The sequence below is a fragment of the Erinaceus europaeus genome, chromosome 16 (genome assembly GCF_950295315.1).
Source record: "Erinaceus europaeus chromosome 16, mEriEur2.1, whole genome shotgun sequence".
Taxonomy (NCBI): Eukaryota; Metazoa; Chordata; class Mammalia; order Eulipotyphla; family Erinaceidae; genus Erinaceus; species Erinaceus europaeus.
Window position 1 is genome coordinate 47,373,962 of NC_080177.1, and position 20,311 is coordinate 47,394,272.

The 20,311-nt window shown below is 42.6% G+C and overlaps 1 protein-coding gene across 1 annotated transcript in view; it reads right to left on the reverse strand.

Moving 5' to 3' along the window:
* Nucleotides 1–20,311, reverse strand: part of CHP1 (calcineurin like EF-hand protein 1) — a 33,565-nt gene that overhangs the window by 9,144 nt on the left and 4,110 nt on the right. Inside the window, exons 2-3 of the mRNA XM_007536327.3 lie at nt 13,636–13,708; nt 8,709–8,789 (exon numbers count right to left, since the gene is read on the reverse strand). Of these exons, the coding sequence (XP_007536389.1) occupies nt 8,709–8,789; nt 13,636–13,708 (154 nt within the window). The remainder of the gene's footprint in view (nt 1–8,708; nt 8,790–13,635; nt 13,709–20,311) is intronic.

Here is a 20,311-nt window from a genome sequence, read left to right on the forward strand (position 1 = left end):
TATTTATTCCTTATTGTTGCCCTTGTTTTATTGTTGTAGTAGTTATTGGATAGGACAGAGAGAAATGGAGAGAGGAGAAACAGAGAAGTGGAGAGAAAGATAGACACCTGCAGACCTGCTTCATTGCTTGTGAAGTGACTCCCCTGCAGGTGGGGAGACGGGGACTCAAACCGGGATCCTTACAGTGGTCCTTGCGCTTTGAACCACTTGCACTTAACCCACTGCACTAGGATTCTTTATTTTTAAAGATTTGTTTAAGACAGAGAGAGGGAGAGAAGAACCAGAGCATTATTCTGGCATATGAGATGCCACAGATTGAATTCAAGATTTCATTCTTAAGATCCCAATACTGGGGGCTGGGTGGTAGCGCAGTGGGTTAAGTGTACATGGTGCAAAGTGCAAGGACTGGTATAAGGATCCCGGTTTGAGGCCCCAACTCCCTACCTGCAGGGGGGTCACTTCACAAGTGGTGAAGCAGGTCTGCAGGTATCTATTTTTCTCTCCTTCTCTCTGTCTTCCCCATCTCTCTTGATTTCTCTCTGTCCTATCCAACTATAACAATAACAACCACAACAAAGGCAACAAGGGCAACAAAATGGGAAAAACAGCCTCCAGGAGCAGCAGATTCGTAGTGCTGGCACTGAACCCCAGTGATAACCATGGAGGCAAAAAAAAAAAAAAATCCAATACCGTATCTACTATAATACCTCTCAGGCCACTACAAAGAGGATTTTAATTAATACCAGGGTTAGCTGAGTCAGGACTTGTTCTCACAGTACCAGACTCTGTGGGGAGCAGCAAGCTAGGCATTTCAGGCCAGTAACTCACATTCCAACCTTGTCTCCTATGCGGTAACACTAAATATTTTCAAGTTTAAGGCACAGATGGAGGATTTGTGCTATTTGTGCTCTTTCTGTCTACTTCACCCTCAAATAGTACCTTTAATGTTATCGCACATGTCAAAGACTCTGGGTTCACTTTCCAGTACCATACTAACAACAAAAAAGAATATCGTGGGGAGTTGGCGGTGGCGCAGCAGGTTAAGTGCGCATGGTGCAAAGCTCAAGGACTGGCGTAAGGATCCCAGTTCGAGCCCCCGGCTCCCCACCTGCAGGGGAGTCACTTCACAAGCAGTGAAGCAGGTTTGCAGGTGTCTGTCTACCTTTCTCTCTCCCTCTGTCTTCCCCTCCTCCTTCCATTTCTCTCTGTCCTATCTAATAACAACGGCATCAACAACAACAATAACTACAACAATAAAACAAGGGCAACAAAAGAGAATAAATATATTTTAAAAAAATTTTAAATAACTACAACAACAATAAAAAACAAGGGCAATAAAGGGGGAAAAAAAAAAAGAACATCGCATGTGACATATTTACCCAAGGCAGTCAAGAAAGCAACAGTTGCCTGGTTCCAGAGGCTACCTGAAAATAAATCTCAGCCCTCTCTGTCCCGCTGAATAGATGTGCTCTGCTGGGCCCCATAAGGCTAGAAAGGCTTACAGATCAAAGACTATTGAAAGGGGACAGTAAAAGACTACTTATGAATCCACTGTACTCAGAAGTGACCTGAGTTCTTCAAGGTAACAGTACTGCTTATGGAGTAGTGTGTAGTATAAAATGTAAGATTTGTGAAGTAAATAATGTGGAGTAAGGGGGTTTGGGCAGTAGTGCAGTGGGTTAAGTGGACATGACGCAAAGCACGGGGACCAGTGGAAGGATTCTGGTTCGAGCCCCCGGCCCTCCACCTGCAGTGGAGTCGCTTCACAGGTGAAGTAGGTCTGCAGGTGTCTATCTTTCTCTCCCCATCTCTATCTTCCCCTCCTTTCTCCATTTCTCTCTGTCCTATCCAACAACAACAACAACATTAATAACGATAACCACAACAATGGTAAAACAACCAGGGTAACAAATGGGAAAAAATGGCCTCCAGGAGCAGTGGATTCATGGTGCACGCACTGAACCCGGCAATAACCCTGGAGGCAAAAAAAAAAAAAAAAGGATGTGGAGTAAGGTTTGAGTTATATGCCTGAACGAACAGGTTAATGAGGGGGGTTTGTTTATTTGTCTTGGTCATCATCGAGCTTCACTGCTCCACTGCTCTAGGCTGGCTTGAGGGAAAGATACCACAGATGGCCCAGGGGTTGGCACAGTAAATAAGGCATTGAACTCTCGTGTAAGAGGTCCTGAGTTCAGTCATGGCATCACATGTACCAGAGTAAGTGATATCTGGTTCTTTCTCTCCTCCTATCTTTCTCATTAATAAATAAAGAAAATTTAAAAAAAAAAAAAAAGGAAGGAAGGAAGGAAGACACTATAGCACTAACGCTCAAAAGCCAGTGGTTAGGAAGGCCTAGTCCTCAGTGACAATTCAGTATGTACAATGGCCTAGTATCCTCAGCACAGTGCCATAGATAGGATGGACTAGTGTCCTCAGTGACAGAGCAGTGGACAGCAAAGCAGGTGATACTTATCATAAATAAGGATGGAACAATACAGAGACACAACACTGTTCCACCACTTGTGAAGATACCACTTTGTGGTGGCTTTTCCTATGTGCTGGCTGGGTATTTAAACATGGTGAAGCTCACTCTAGCAATCCCAGATCCTTATAAAACAGCTTTATAAAGCTGCTTCTTCAAGTAACCAATTGTGACTCTGAAAAACAAAATTGGCACAACAACTCTGCTGGTTTTACTTTTCATTGCAAAAGGTTTTCACAACATAGCTATGAATATTGTTATTTCTGACCAGGGCTCAATGCTTTGCAAGGGCTTAAAGAGGAAGTGGGAGAACACAAAAAATTCAGCATAAAGCCAAAGCTACCGAAAATGGTGATTCATGGAGAAAAGTGAAGTAGAATGAACATGAGTCACTTTTAAAGTGTATCCTTCAGATTACACTAGCAGACAGGAGCAGGTCTCAGTCTAATTTGAGTCCTAGCTTCACCTAAATTGTCTTTCTCTTAGGACTGTCAATCAGATTCCCTGAGAGTCCAACTGTACATCTTTGCAAATTCAGATTCCGAAATTTTTTCCCCAGTTTTTTGTTGTTGTTGTTGTTTGTTTGTTTTTTAAATCAGAGCACTGTTCAGCTCTAGCCTATAGTGGTGCCAGGGATTGGACCTGGGTACTCAAGCCTCAGACATGAGAATCTCTATGCTATTTCCCTACCTCTTTCTCCAGACAGTTTAGTTGATAATGCTCTCACTGACAATCAGCGAGAGTAGCACTTGGCCTCTTGCACTTTATCATGCTATCCTGGGCCAACTTTTTAGTCCTTTAATTTAGAGAAAGGAGAGACACCACAGTGCTGCTCCACCATCCACTGGCGCTTTCCCCATTGTTGTGGGATGCTAGGAATTCATGTGATGCTAGGACTCAAATAATGAGTCTGATACCTAGTGAGCTATTTCCTGGCCCCATACAACTTTTATTTTATTTTATTTTATTTTTTTATTTTATTTTCCCTCCAGGGCAAACTGCTGGGCTTGGTGCCTACACTACAATTCCACTCCTTCTGGAGGCCATTTATTTCCATTTTGTTGTTGTTATTGCTGTTGTTGGATAGGACATAGAGAAATAGAGAGAGGAGGGGAAGACAGAAAGGGGGAGAGAAAGATAGACACCTGCAGACCTGCTTCACCACTTATGAAGCGACCTCCCTGTAGGTGGGGAGCCGGGGGCTCGAACCGGGATCCTTGCGCACATTCATGCGCTTCATGCCATGTGCACTTAACCTAGTGCACTACCACCTGGCCTCCAACAACTTTTAAAAGTCTTCTGGGTCATACAGCTGAGTCACAAGGAACCAGGAAGAAATGGCTAGAGATTAATTTTTAAAAGATTACATAAGTTTTATTCAGGAAAGGGTACCTATCTCATCAAATCAATATTTACTCAGTACTTTAAAGCTACTGAGTAAGTAAAACTTAGTAAAATCCCAATTTCACATTAGACAATGTAATATTTGAACTATCTGAAAAATGTGTTTATAGTAGTAGGGGATTATATCTTCAGTCCATATAGTAATAAAAATTATAAACGGGCTGGGGAGATGACATAATGGTTATACAAATGACTTTGATATCTGAAGCATCAGAGGTCCCAGGTTTAATCCCCAGCACCAGCATACACCAGAGCTGAGCAGTCCTCTAGTAAATAAACATGCACACACATACACATACACACATTAACAAAGCAGCTCACTTTGTTTCATTATGCATGTGATCCATTATGCAGGTTTGAGCCTGGTCTTGCAATATAGGAAGCTTTGCTGCAGCGGTTTCTTTCTGCCTCTCTCTGCCTTACTGTCTTTGTCTCTTCATCTAGAAAAAAATAAAAAAGGTTGGGGGCCACGCAGTGGCACACCTGGTTAAGCGCATAGTGCTCAAGGACCTGGGTTTGAATGCCTGGTTCCCTTCTGCAAGGGGAAAGCTTCATGAGTGGTGAAGCAGTGCTTCAGGTGTCTTTCTCTCTCTTCCCTTCTCTCTCAAACCAGAGCACTGTTCAGCTCTGGCTTATGGTGGTGGGGGGCTGAACCTGGGACTTCAGAGCCTCTGGCATGAGAGTCTCTTTGCATAACCATTATGCTACCCCCCTTTCATGTCTGCTTCTATATCTTTATCATATATATATATATATATATATATATATATATGAGAAATTGAGAGGGAAGGTGGAGATTGAGAGGGAGAGAAAAAGAAAGATACTTGCAGACCCGCTTCACCACTTTTGAAGTATCCCTGTGGCATGTGGGGAGTGTGGGCTCAAACATGGATCTTAGTACTATGTGCGCTTAACTGAGTGCACCACCACTCAGCCCCAATAAAAAAATATATATTTAATAGTATTTATTCATTTATTTGCCTCCTGAGTTATTGCTGGGGCTTGGTGCCCGACAAATGCACTGCTCCTGGAGGCCTTTTTCCCCCCTTTTGTTGCCCTTCTTTATCATCATTGTTGTTATTATTATTGTTGCTGTTGTTATTATTGAATAGGACAGAGAGAAATCGAGAGGAGGGGAAGACGGGAGTGGTGGGGGTGAGAAAGACAGACACCTGCAGACCTGCTTCACCACCTGTTGAGTGAACCACCCTGAAGGTGGGGAGCTGGGGGTCTGTAACCATGATCTTTACCATCCTTGTGCTTCACACCAGGTGCACTTAACCTGCTGCACTATCACCTGGTCCCCAAGGTCCCCAATATTAAAAAAATAAATAAATAAAAAGAAAAGCAGCAGCAGTTGGGAAGTGATACAGCGGTTAGTTTGGGATTCTTAAGCATATTAAAATTCTGAGTTTGATCCCTAGCACTGCATGTGCCAGAGTGATATTCTGGTTCTCTCTCTTGTGATAATAAAATGATCTTTAAAAAAAAAAAATGAATGAAACTGATTTTTATAAAATTGAAATAATTACCAAAGTTTTTTTTAAGTTCAGTTTTTTAAAATTTATTTATTTTCCCCTTTGTTGCCCTTGTTTTTTATTGTTGTAGTTACTATTGTTGTTTCTGATGGCGTCATTGTTAGGACAGAGAGAAATGGAGAGGAGGGGAAGAGAAAGATAGACATCTGCAGACCTACTTCAACACCTGTGAAGCAACTCCCCTGCAGGTGGGGAGCTGGGGGCTCGAACCGGGATCCTTACACTGGTCCTTGCGCTTCATGCCACATGCACTTAACCTGTTGTGCTACCGCCCAACACCCTAAGTTCAGTTTTGAGGCTGGGGATATAGATAAATCTGCCAATGTCCATGTCCAGTAGAGAAGTAATTACAGAAGCTATAACTATCTCCTTCTGCACCTCATAAAGAATTTTGGTCCATACTCCCAGAGAGGAAAATGTTGGGGGAAAATGACCAGTGAACTCCAGTTCCTAGAACCTAGAACTTAGAACTTTTATGACCAGGAATCTTTGTTTTTGCACCATAACTAAGAGGAAAGAGAATCTGGAGAATACCTGAGGAAGTCAAGTGCAGTTTCCCTTCTCTGAGAGGGAAGAGGAAAAAGGAAGGGTACCTGGGAGCTGTAATAGGACTAGGTGTGATTTAGGAAAGACAAGGCCTTAGAAGTGAATAAAAATGGGGGGTTGGGCGGTAGCACAGCAGGTTAAGCACACATGGTGCACATTTCGAGAAGTACAAGGATGGGAGTAAGGACCCAGTTTGAGCCCCCAGCTCCCCACCTGCTTGGGGGGGGTGCTTCATAGGTGGTAAAGCAGGTCTGCAGGTGTCTGTTTTCTCTCCCTGTCTTCCCTTCTCTCTCAATTTCTTTCTGTCCTATCAAACAACAACAGCAATGACAATAATAATGACAACAGCAGGGGCAACAAAATGGGAAAAAGGGCCTCCAGGAGCAGTGGATTCATAGTGCAGGCACCAAGCCCCAGCGATAATCCTGGAGGCAAAAAAAAAAAAAAGAAGTGAAAAAAAATGGGCATCAGCTTCCACATGGGGTCAGACATCTTTGCCCAAATGGTCCATGTGTTTCTCTGATGTGTGCCTTTTCATTTTTTGATTAAAAATTTAAACTACAGGGTGGGGGGGTATGAGGAATATCTAGAGTTAGGAAGGAAAGTGCTTTTAACAATGGAATGAGAATCACTACTTTGAGTTTTATTAATACCAAAAACAAAAAAGTCATGGAATATATTGAGTACCACTCAGCAGTTAAAAACAAAAAACAAAAAGGGAGTCAGGCAGTAGCACAGCGGGTTAAGTGCACGTGGTGCAAAGTGTAAAGATCCTGGTTCAAGCCTCCAACTCCCTGGGAGTCGCTTCACAGGTAGTGAAGCAGGTCTGCAGATATCTTTTTCTTCACCTCTTAGTGAAGTAAGTAAAGAAATGAAGAACAACTATGGGATGATCTCACTCACAAGTAGAATATAGAGAACTGAAATGGTCTAGGAGGTGACCCTGTAGATAAAGCACTGGACTCTCAGTATAAGGTCCCGAGTTCAGTCCCCAGCAACACATGTACCAGAGTGATGTCTGGTTCTTTCTGTCCTATCTTATTCAATAGTAAAATATTAGAGAGAGAGAGAGATTTGAAATACATAAACTTAAAAAAAGAAATATATAGTCAATCCATATCTATAACCTTGGGGGAACTATAGGGGCTACTGTTGGCAGGGGTTGGGGGCACAGAACGTCAGTGGTGGAATTATATCCCTATTACTTTATAATCTTGTAAATCCCTATTTTTTAAAAAAAATATTTATTTTCCTTTTTGTTGCCCTTTGTTTTTTTTTATTGTTGTTGTAGTTATTATTGTTACTGATGTTGTCATTGTTAGGACAGAAATGGAGAGGAGGAGAAGACAGAGAGGGGGAGAGAAAGATAGACACCTGCAGGCCTGCTTCACCATCTGTGAAGTGACTCCCCTGAAGGTGGGGAGCGGGGGAAGCTCGAACAGGGATCCTTACACCGGTCCTTGCGCTTTGCATCACATGCGCTTAACCCACTGTGCTACTGCCTGACTCCTGTAAGTCACTATTAATTCACTAATAAAATATGTTAAAAACAAAGTTTATAAAAATAACTAGGTCTTCAGTATGTCTTTCCACTGTTCAGTTAAACCAGTTGCTTCCAAAAGATGGTGTACATAGTAAGATAAATTAACTACATAGACACGGATTCAATGTTGTATGTCTGTATTTGTGAAGTGAGTTCCTTAATCAAATGTAGTGTCTGTGGACCATTGTAGGAGTTCAGAGAGTAGTGTAAACAGTAAGAGTTTAAAGACAGATAATGAAGAGTTTAAAGACAGATTTTTAAAAATTGTTCTGCTATATTTTTTAAATTTTTTATATTTATTTATTTTCCTTTTTGTTGCCCTTGTTTCTTACTGTTGTTGTAGTTATTATTGTTGTTGTTATTGATGTCGTTATTTTTTAGATAGGATAGAGAGAGATGGAGAGAAGTGACTCCCCTGCAGGTGGGGAGTTGGGGGCTCGAACCGGGATCCTTAAGTAAGTCCTTGCACTTTGCGCCTTGTGCGCTTAAAGACAAATTTTTAAAAAAATAATTATTTACTTATTTATTCCCTTTTGTTGCCCTTGTTGTTTTATTGTTGTAGTTATTATTGTTGTTGTTACTGATGTTGCTGTTGTTAGGACAGAGAGAAATGGAGAGAAGAGAGGAAGACAGAGAGGAGGAGAGAAAGATAGACACCTGCAGACCTGCTTCACTGCCTGTGAAGTGACTCCCCTGTAGCGGGTGAGCCGGGAGCTTGAACCAGGATCCTTATACCGGTCCTTGCGCTTTGCGCCACCTGTGCTTAACCCACTGCGCTACCACCTTACTTCCAAAGACAGATTTCTTAAGATGGTTCATTATCCTACTTGAAGTTTCAGACAAGAAAAGAGGAGCAGGGGAGAGGGCTCAGGTTTGCATGTTTAAGATTCTGGTTGGATTCCAGTACTACTAGAGAAAAGACAAAATGGGTCAGAACTCCATAGATGGGAGAGCTCTCTCTGTGTGCTCTCTCTTTCAAATAGAAAAAATAAAAAACTGAGTCAGAAAAGTGGCTCAGCAACACATGAGAAACCCTGAGTTCAAACTCTAGCATCACCTTACTGAAACAGGAAACACTGTAATTTGGCCAAGTTATGAGTTCCCGTTATAACTCAGGGGATCATGACGCAAGTTGACCACTGTCATTAGTGCACATTAGTCTTAGAAAGGAAACCCACCAACTATAGGGACTCACCCCTCTGGGAAGAAGGCATTGATGATCCGGTCCCCCAGTGGGTTGATAGCAAGTTCTGGGATTCGCTGGAAGTCTTCCCGGCTGCCAAGAGAATCACCTTGAGTTAGAGACACTAATCTTTAGCACAACTATTTGAGTCAGGCCAGGGCACAACTTAGCATGAATGTTACTTCCTAGAATTCACTTTTGCCACAGATCATACCAAACAGTAGCAAAAAATTGTACTTTTATAGCTGCTATGTGTTTCCTGCATCAATTCAAGAGTGGAAGAAGCAAGATCTGACTGGGTCACATTTCAGTGAATGCACCACCCATGTTACATTGATAAACCAATGACAAACTAAGTAACCCCTGTAAATGATTCCTTTAACTACACCATTTCATACTTAGCTATTAAAGTATGGAGCTTGTTGGTGTATTACACCAAAGTAAGAATGGGGGGGGGGGGGTTTCCAGGTCCTGGAAAATGACGGCAGAGGAGGACCAAGAGGAGGGTTGAATTGTTATGTGGAAAACTGAGAAATGTTACACATGTACAAACTACTGGTATTATTGCTGGGGCTCGGTGCCTGCACTGTGAATTCACTGCTATTTTTTCCCATTTTGTTGTCCTTGCTGTCATTATTATTACTGTTGTCACTGCTGTTGTTTGTTGGATAGGATAGAGAGAAATCTAGAAAGGAGGGGAGACAGAAAAAGAGAGAGAAAGATAGACACCTGCAGACCTGCTTCACCACTCGTGAAGCGAACCTCCTGCAGATGGGGAGCCGGGGGCTCAAACCGGGATCCCTACGGCAGTCCTTGTGCTTTGCGCCATGTGCACTACCGCCCATCCCCCAATAATAGGTATTTTTACTGTTCCCTTATTTGTTTCATGACCAGAGATGGAGAGACAGATAAACCAGAGCACTGCTTAGCTCTAGCACATAGTAGTACTGGGGACAGAAACTGGGACCTCGGAGCCTCAGATTAGAAGTCTGGTGTGCTGTCTAACCAGTTTTAATAAGCTAGGGCTTTGCGTTCTACAGAATTTCACTGTTCCTGGCAGACTCTTCCCACCTCCTACCAAAAAGGGTAAAAGACACAGGAGAGGTACCGAAAGGAGAGAAGCCACAGCATCGCTGCATTGCTCATGAAGCTTCCCCTTTGCAGGATGCTCCATGTGACTGCCAAGGGCTTGAATCTAGGTTCTCGTTCTATTGGATAAGCTGTCTTCTGTTCCCGAAGATAAGTTTGGGGGATTTTTGTTTGTTGTTTAGGTGTTTTTAAAATAAATTTCCAGGGGTCTGGTTAAGCACATACATTACAATGCACAAGGTTCAAGCCCTTGGCCACCACCTGGAGAGGGAAAGCTTCACGAGTGGTAAAGCAATACTACAAGTGTCTCTGTCTCTTTTCCTCTCTACCTTCTCCTTCCGGTAATAAATAATACATATAATTAAAAATAATAAATGTGGGGGGTCGGGCAGTGGCGCAGTGGGTTAAGCGCATGTGGCGCAAAGCGCAGGGACCGGCGTAAGGATCCCGGTTTGAGCCCCTGGCTCCCCACCTGCAGGGGAGTCGCTTCACAGGTGGTGAAGCAGTTCTGCAGGTGTCTATCTTTCTCTCCCCTTCTCTGTCTTCCCCTCCTCTCTCCATTTCTCTCTGTCCTATCCAACAACGAATTGCGTCAACAAGGGCAATAATAATAACCACAACGAAGCTACAACAAGGGCAACAAAAGGGGGAAAAAAAAAATGGCCTCCAGGAGCGGTGGATTCATGGTGCAGGCACCGAGCCCAGCAATAACCCTGGAGGAGGAAAAATAAATAAATAAATGTGGTCCGGGAGGTGGCACAGTAGATAAAAGCATTGAACTCTCAAGCATGAGGCCCTGAGTTCAATCCCCACCTGCACATGTACCAGAGTGATGTCTGGTTCCTTCTCTCTTTCCTCCTATCTTTCTCATTAGTAAATAAATAAAATCTAAAAAAAAAAAAAAAAAAAGCTATTTCAAAAAAAATTCCTTTTTAAAAATAATAAATAAGTTTTTATTTTGTTTTTGAGTTAACCTTGTCTTACTTACATGCCTGTGTTTTGAGGTACCATCGTCACTTCTTTAAGATGTACTGTCCTTGCAATAGGAGGTAGCACTGTGGATATTGCTATTTTTATGTGTGTTGTGCTTCTTGTTGTGTTGATGAGGGCAAGACCAAGGCACCTAACCTGCTGCCATCTTTTTTTTTCTTAATTATTCATGAGAAATGATAGGAGAGAGAACCAGACACCACTCTGGTACATGTGAACTCAGGACCTCATGCTTGAGAGTCCAATGCCTTTATCCACTGCGCCACCTCTGGATCACCCTGTTGCCATTTTTACCAAAAGTGAAGACAGGTATTTTTTAATTTAAAAATTTTAATAAAAATACTCATTTTTATTCACATATAGAGGCAGAGTGAAAGAAATCACAGCACTGAAGCTTCCTTCAATGCAGTGGGGACTAGACTCATGAACATGGCAAAGTAGCACACTATCCAAGTGAGCTATTTCATAGGCCCAAAAACTCTTTTGGGAGACCAGGAAGATAGCTTACTTAGTAGAGTGTACCTTCGTGTGTGTGCAACTCTGGGTTCCAGCCTCAGCATAGCATTGGAACACCGTAAGTGATTACTAGGGGAGCTCATGGATAGTGGAAAGGTGCTGTGTTGTCTCTCCTTTCTGTCTCTATCTCTTCTTACTACGCTCTCTTTAAAAAATGAAGAGTGGACAACAAATAACCCCATCCAATAATGGGGGGAGGACATGGACAGAATATTCACCACAGAAGAGATCCTAAAGGCCGAGAAACACATGAAAAAATGCTCCAAGTCTCTGATTGTCAGAGAAATGCAAATAAAGACAACAATGAGATACCACTTCACTCCTGTGAGAATGTCATACATCAGAAAAGGGAACAGCAGCAAATGCAGGAGAGGATGTGGGGTCAAAGGAACCCTCCCGCACTGCTGGTGGGAATGTCAATTGGTCCAACCTCTGTGGAGAACAGTCTGGAGAACTCTCAGAAGGCTAGAAATGGACCTACCCTATGACCCTGCAATTCCTCTCCTGGGGATATATCCTAAAGAACCCAACATATCCATCCAAAAAGATCTGTGTACACATATGTTCTTGGCAGCACAATTTGTAATAGCCAAAACCTGGAAGCAACCCAGGTGTCCAACAACAGATGAGTGGCTGAGCAAGGTGTGGTATATATACACAATGGAATACTACTCAGCTGTAAAAAATGGTGATTTCACCGTTTTCAGCCGATCTTGGATGGACCTTGAAAAAATCATGTTGAGTGAAATAAGTCAGAAACAGAAGGATGAATATGGGATTCTCTCACTCTCAGACAGAAGTTGAAAAACAAGATCAGAAAGAAAACACAAGTAGAACCTTAAATGGAATTGGCATATTGCACTAAAGTAAAAGACTCTAGGGTGGGTGGGTGGGGAGAATACAGATCCAAGAAGGATTCAGAGGACCTAATGGGGGTTGTATTGTTATATGGGAAACTGGGGAATGTTATACATGTACAAACTATTGTACTTACTGTTGAATGTAAAACATTAATTCCCCAATAAAAAAAAATCAGGAAAAAAAAATGAAGAGTGAAAAATTGTGCCAGTAGTACAGTGCATGTACAAGGTCCTCAGCTTGATTCCCCCTGGCTTAGAAACAATAATAATGAATTTGGTTGATTTTGTGTCAAGACTATCTACAACAAATCTGTGCTGTATTCTTGAAAATTATCAATGTTGTGAAGGATTTAAAAAGGCAGAGAATTGTTCTAGATCACAGAGACATATAAATGAATTAAAAGTACAAAGACATTCTTCCAAGGAAGTCCTAAACTGCTTCCTGCCAGTGTCCAGAAAGGCAAACAACCGCATTCTACATCAGTCAATTGAAGTCAAGCAATGACAAAAAATTGCTACTAAGATTGAGCTTGCAAGGTATTTCCTTGGACTGTCATAAGACAATTAAAAATATAAAACAATGCAGCACTACTATTCTAGAATCATATACTTAGTTTAGGTAAGGATTTCTCAGCTTTGGTACTATTAACATTTAGGGCAGAAAAATTGTGTGTATGTGTGTGTGTGTGTGTGTGTGTGTGTGTGTGTTTTGGGGATATAACTGTATCCCTGGCCTCTACCTACTAGACAACAGTAGCACTGGCAGTATTCACAATCACAGTTGCCTTCAGACATTTTGCTATCTAGGGGCAAAAAGGACTTCAGATGAGACCCACTGCTCTAGAATAAAACAATGAGCATCTTATCTAAATTAGATAACATACAGGTATATTATCTAACAATGTGTAGATAATACACAGCTATCTACTTAACATTCACATATACATGATCTCAGGGTCATGCGTTAAGATGGAAAATGAGAAGATGACAAACATCCTCTCCTGTATTCTGGGAGGTGGCACAGTAGAGGAAGCATTAGACTCTCAAAGTTCCAAGTTCAATCCCTGGCAGCACATGTAGTAGAGCAACTCTCTGGTTCCCTTTCTCTCTTTCCTCCTATATTCCTCATTAGTAAATAAAATCTCTAAAAAAAAAAAAAAATTCTCTCACCTAGGACTGTTTACATGTCAACTTTATAAAAAGTAATATATTTGGGGAAGGATGAAGGAAAACTCAGGCAGAAGAAGCTAAATTTCTCAAAATAGAGGTAAGGTCTGAGCAAAGACCACCCAAGTTAAGAGTTGGAGAAGCAGCAAGAACCTAATGGGAAATGTGATCTGTTTATTCAATTCCCTTTCCAGTCAGCAATACTCCAAGACCAGGGGGAAAATGGTCTCTGCTTTCCATGTACCAGATAATATATGCCCTTAGGATAAAGGCAGCTACTCAGACATTGCCAGAAAATACAGAAAAGAACTACTTACCTGAGAGTCCCGTTCTCGCCTTTGTCCAGACTGGTGAACCGACTATAGAGGCGGGTGATTTGACTGTGGGAAACTAAAGAATACAAAATTAGTTCCAGTTTGGAGAATCTGTTCCCTATTCAAACTGAACCCAAGTGTCATCCCAGCCCACAAGTAGGTGCTTCAAAGAGTGGAGCAGAATGGGAGAGACTCTCAAATTTAACTCATCTCCCCCATGTCAAAGCTGAAAGCTGAAGAACAAAAGAATTAAGAAAATAAACTGATTCCTCTGAGGTCCCAGGTTCAATCCCCCACACCATCATACACCAAAGATGAGCAGTGTTCTAGTCCCCTGCCCCCAGTGTGTGCATGTTTGTGTATGTGTACCTTTGTCTCTAAATCTCATTAAAAATGAACAAACGGGTCAGGCAGTGATGCAGCAAGTTAAGCACATGTGGTGCAAAGAGCAAGGACCTGCGTAAGGATCTCGGTTTGAGCCCCTGGCTCCCCACCTGCAGGGGAGTCGCTTCACAGGCAGTGAAGCAGGTCTACAGGTATCTGTCTTTCTCTTCCTCTGTCTTCCCCTCCTCTCTCCATTTCTCTCTATCCTATCAATAACACAGAACATCAACAATAGCAATAATAACCACAAGGCCACAACAAGGGCAACAAAAGGGGGGAAAATGGCCTCTAGAAGCAGAGGATTCATGGTACAGGCACTGAGCCCCAGCAATAACCCTGGAGGCAAAAAATAAAAATAAACAAGCATTTAAAAAAGAAAAAAGACCAAATCAGAAGCGACCAAAATAAGACACTCAGGAATGAAGCCCAAGCTTAACTAAGATTATGTGCTAAATGAGAGGTGGTTAAGATTTAACAAAATGAAGCCAAATTTAGTTTAAAAGGAAACTGGAATTTTCACCTTTCACTCAGAGGTTATAAAAATGCATATTTTAGTGGTCCAGGAGGTGGCACAGTGGTAAAGCTTTGGACTCTCAAGCATGAGGTTCCGAGTTCAATCCCTGCAGCACATGTGCTAGAGTGATGTCTGGTTTTTTCTCTCTCCTCCTATCTTTCTCATAAATAAATAAAGTCTTTAAAAAATGCATACTTTAGGGGCTTGGTGGTGGTGCACCCAGTTAAGCGCATATAGTATGACGCACAAGGATCTGTGCAAAGATCTAGGTTTAAGCCTCCACTCCCCACCTGCAGAGACAACACTTTGCAAGTAGTGAAGCAGGTCTGCAGGTGTCTATCTTCCCCCACTGGTCTCAATTTATCTCTATCCTATCTAATAAAATGGTGGGAAAAAAAAAAAAGCATACTTTAGTTGAAAACCTAATGATCAATGGGATGTTTCAGGCTGCTGGGTTGGCAGTACTGTTTTCCTTTTTTATTATTAGTGATTTAACAATGTTTGACAAAATTACCAGAATTCAGCTGTACTTTCATATTCACACATGATGCATGCAAGTTACCACACCCCCTACCAAGCATTCGATTTTTAAAATCCAGTTTACTCCACACCAAACATGTATCTTTTTTTAAAAAAATATTTATTTATTCCCTTTTGTTGCCCTTGTTGTTTTATTGTTGTAGTTATTATTGTTGTTGTCGTTGTTGGATAGGACAGAGAGAAATGGAGAGAGGAGGGGAAGACAGAGAGGAGGAGAGAAAGATAGACACCTGCAGACCTGCTTCACCGCCAGTGAAGCGACTCCCCTGCAGGTGGGGAGCCGGGGTTCGAACCGGGATCCTTATGCCGGTCCTTGTGCTTTGTGCCACCTGCGCTTAACCCGCTGCGCTACAGCCCGACTCCCCAAGCATGTATCTTTTATCTTTCCCCTTAGGACAGACCACTGGGTGAAAGATCATCACTGCAAGAGTTCCACTGACTTCCTAGTAATGGAAGAAACTCCAAGAAAGTAAATTAAGCAATTTACAAAACAGTCATATCATCAGATGGTATCTATAAGGAAGCTAGTTTGCTCCTCACTAAAGAGCAAAATTGCCAGCACAGGCTGACAAAACGAGGTCATGGAGCCAGGTGGTGGCACACCTGGTTGAGTGCACACATTACAATGCACAAGGACCTGGGTTCAAGCTCCCAGCTCTCCACCTGCAAGGGGGAAGCTTCATGAGTAGTGAAACAGGGCTGCAGGTGTCACTCCCACTCCCCTCTCATTGATGTCTGGCTGTCTCTATCCAATAAATGAAGATTAAAAAAAACTTAAACAAAAACAAAAGGGGGCCAGGCAGTAGCGCAGTGGGTCAAGCGCATGTGGCACAGTGTGCAAGAACAGGTGTAAGGATCCCTGTTTGAGCCCCTGGCTCCCCACCTGCAGGGGAGTCGCTTCACAGGCGGTGAAGCAGGTCTGCAGGTGTCTATCTTTCTCTCCTCCTCTGTCTTCCCCTCCTCTCCCTATTTCTATCCAACAACAACAACAATAATAGTAACAACAACACCGATAAACAACAAGGGCAACAAAAGGGAAAAAATGGCCTCCCGGAGCAGTGGATTCATGGTGCAGGCACCGAGCCCCAGTGATAACCCTGGAGGCAAAAAAAAAAAAAGAGGTCATGGCAGCCAGGCTGTAGTCCAGCGGGTTAACCGCACAGGGCAAGAAGCACAAGGATCGGTATAAGGATCTCGGTCGAGCCCCTGGCTTCCCATCTACAGGCGGGTCGCTTCTCTCCCCCTTTGTCTTCCCCTCTGCTCTTGATTTCTCTGTCCTATCCTCCAACAACAACAGCAATGACAATCACATCAACAAGGGCAACATAATGGGGAAAAATGGCCTCCAGGAGCAATGGATTTGGAGTGCAGGCACAGAGTCCCAGAGATAACCCTGGAGGCCAAAACAAAAACAAAACAAAACAAACAAACAAAAAGCAGCTTAGTCATAACTGCAGGTATGGCATGAAACCTTGAAAATATTAAAAGGGGGAGTATGGCAGTAGTGCAACGGGTTAAGCGCAGGTGGTGCAAAGTGCAAGGACCAGAGTAAGGATCCTGGTTTGAACCCCCGGCACCCAACCTGCAGGGGAGTAGCTTCACAGGCTGTGAAGCAGGTCTGCAGGTATCTATCCTTCTCTCCCCGTCTTCCCCTCCTCTCTCCATCTCTCTGTTCTATCCAACAACAACGACAACAATAACTACAACAATAAAACAAGGGTAACAAAGGGAATAAATAAATAAATATTAATATGGGGCCGGGTGGTGGCGCACCTGCTTGAGTGCACATGTTACAGTGCTCAAAGACCCAAGTTCAAGCCCCCTGTCCCCACCTGCTGGGGGAAAGCTTCACAAGCGGTGAAGCAGGGCTGCAGGTGTCTCTCTGTCTCCCTCTCTTCCCTTTCCTCTCAATTTCTGGCTGTCTCTATCCAAAAAATAAATAAAGATTTAAAAAAATTAAAGACACATAAATAAATATTAAAATAAATAAAATATTAAAAGGAATTGCTAGTAAAGAGTTTATGATCTCGGAGGCCGGGCAGTTAGTTGCGCAGCGGGTTAAGTGCAGATGGCATGAAGCGCAAGGACCTGCTTAAGGATCCTGGTTTGAGCCCCCAGTTCCCGACCTGTGGGGGGGTGATGGTGGTGGTGTCACTTTGCAAGCGGTGAAGCAGGTCTGCAGGTGTCTTTCTCTCTTCTACTCTGTCTGCCTCTCCTCTCGATTTCTCTGTCCTATTGAACAACAACTATAACAACAATAACAATCACAAAGACAACAAAAAATGGAAAAAACAGTCCAGGAGCAGTGGATTTGTAGTGCTGGCAATGAGCCCCAGTGATAATCCTGGAGGCAAAAAAAAGTTTATGATCTGGCAGAATGGAGAGGGTAGGGAGTGGGGGTTTAACAAAGGCAGAAAAAGCAGCCAAAAAGGGTGTGGCTATGAGGACTTTGTCCTGGGCTGGACCTTCAGGGACTCCAAGGGTGGCTGAGTGTGCACTGATAGTTGTCCTCCTTTCTCAGTTTATGAAACAAAAATGGCTGTCCTAGGAACAATGGGGAAAAGTAAACAGGGGCACTTCAAAGGAAGCAGGAAGAGGCCTCTGGCTGGGGAGCATGGGGTGAGAAGCTGGGCTCTGTTCTGTATTCCCAGGAGGACAGGGAGTGTGGTAGAAGGCAAGATGGCTTGCCAGGACCGAAGCTACAGCTGTGGGTCTCTGTGCCATGTGGGCAGTGGGGAGACTACATATTTATGGGTTTCAAACTGCCAGTCTGTTTCCATTCCTGGCACATGGCTGACCTGTGTAGAGTACATGAATGCATGTTTCATTCAACTAACCAAGTTCAAGAGCTGGAGAGATAGCATAATGGTTTTGCAAAAAGATTTCCGTGTGAAGCACCTATAGCCCCTGTTCAATCCCCCTACACCACCATAAGCCAGAGCTGAGCAGTGTTCTGGTTAAAATTGGGGGGTGGTGGGAGGAGGGCTCAAAACCCACGCCAATTTAAGATCTTTAAAGTGTCTGGAGTTAGATACGCACACCAGGTCCAGGTCTTAGCTAGTGTCACCACCACTGCAGCACACAGATTACTCTCAAGCCCTCTCCTGACTCTGCCAACCACAACCAGCCTTTCTTCCTGGAGGAGGGACTGGCATCAGAGCAGTTCACTCTAGCTATAGGCCTCAAGGTTTACTCCAGAGCTGGATTTCTCCTTAGCTGAACAAAAATAAGTCAAACAGCAATTTCAGGTTCTCAAAAGATTATTTTGAAAAAAGGGAAAAAAAACATCACAATCTCAGTATTAAAAAAAGGAAAAGAGTATCACAACCACAGTATCACTGTTGAGAGGTGTTTTTATTTGTTTTAACATTTTGTTTGTTTTTACCAGAGTACTGCTCAATTCTAGCTTATGGTAGTGCTGGGGACTGAACCTGGGACTCAGAGTCTGAAACATGAAAGTCAGTTTGCATATCCATTAAACTGTCCCCCCAGCCCAGGTGATTTTTGTTTGTTGGGGGAGGGGGAGCCGGACACCAATCTTGAGAGCCATTTTTTCCCCTTTCTGCTTCTGATATAGCATAAGAGAGGAAGATAGAGAAAAGGAAGACCCAAGGGGCTGGGTAGTGGCACACCAAATTAAGTGCACATAGTATAAAGCATAAGGACCTGTGCAAAGATCCCGGTTGGAGCCCAGGAATCCCCACCTGCAGTAGGGTCGCTTCAAAAGCAGTGACTCATACACACACACAAACCAAAAGCAATGAAGCAGGTCTGCTGGTATCTTTCTCTCTCCCTATCTTCCCTTCCTCTCTCAATTTCTGTCATATCCAAAAACAATAAAAAAGGGGCCACAGGAACAGTAGGTTTGTAGTGCAGGCATCAAGTCAATGATAACCCTGGAGGGGGAAAAAAAAAAGAGAACGAGAAAGGAGAGACCCCTGCAGCATTTGTTAAACAAATGTGAACGTGGGGATTGGAGGCTTGAACACTTGCACATGTGTGCTCTACTGGGTGAGTCATCAGCTGCCCTCTCTCAGTATCATTGCTTTCATTTATTCATATATTATCTACAGTCAGTTGGAGACATTCCATAGTCATAGTAACATACTTTCATTTAGTAATTCATAATCTATTTTGCTTTGAGTTCTTTTGAATAACTGCATAATGCTTACCCCACTGAATCAAGTTTTAGTACCTAGAGTATTCCATTCTTCAGATTTCTTTTCTTTTTTTTTTAAACACCAGAGCACTGCTCAGCTCTGGCTTATGGTGCAATGGGGGATTGAAAGGTATAACCAACTGTGAAAGTATCACACAATTCAACATGGCAACAGCTCAATCTAACTACTAAATTTCAGGACTAATGTTATAATGAGAGAAAAAAAAATAGAAAGAAAGAAAGAGAGTAAGTAGCCAGAGAAACGGTTCAGTGGTAGAACACAGGGCCAGCATGTAAGAGATCCCCAGAGCAGAGGTCTGGTCTCTGTCTTTCTGTCATGAATATATATTTTTTAAATCTTTGCTTGGAGGAAGGTGTCACATACACATATCTTGGGGAAACAAATAAACAAACAACAAGGCACAGAATGAACTTGGAGCTCAGATAAACAACAAAGGGAAAAAGCCCAGAATCCAAAACTTTATCACTGCGCCACCTCCCGGACCACTAAACATAGTTTTTATAACAAGCACACAAAAATGATAGTTTTCCAATTAGATGACTGTGACCTATTATTCAAAATAACAGTTAACATTTACCTGGGGCTTAGTCTATACTAAGTTCTATTCTAAGTTTACATAACTTATCTCATTTAATCCTTTGAGGAGTCCTATAAACACTACTATTACTATTCCCATTTACTGGAGAGAAAACTGAGGCTTACAGTAATTCTTTCCAAGGATTACTTTCCCAAACACAAAAAAATATATTTCAAATGCAATATCTGCTATTTATATCAATCTATAATAATTCTAATTTAGTCTTTCAAAATTATGTTCAAATATAATAATTCCAATACAGAACTTTCACATTAAATATAAAGTCAGTTGTCATATGCTACATTTTTTTTTACTGGCAAAGGAAATAATGAAATGTTTTGTACTTGTTCTTAAAATGTTCCTAACCGGGAGTCGGGCTGTAGTACAGCAGGCTAAGCGCAGGTGGCGCAAAGCACAAAGACCGGCATAAGGATCCCGGTTCGAACCCCGGCTCCCCACCTGCAGGGGAGTCGCTTCACAGGC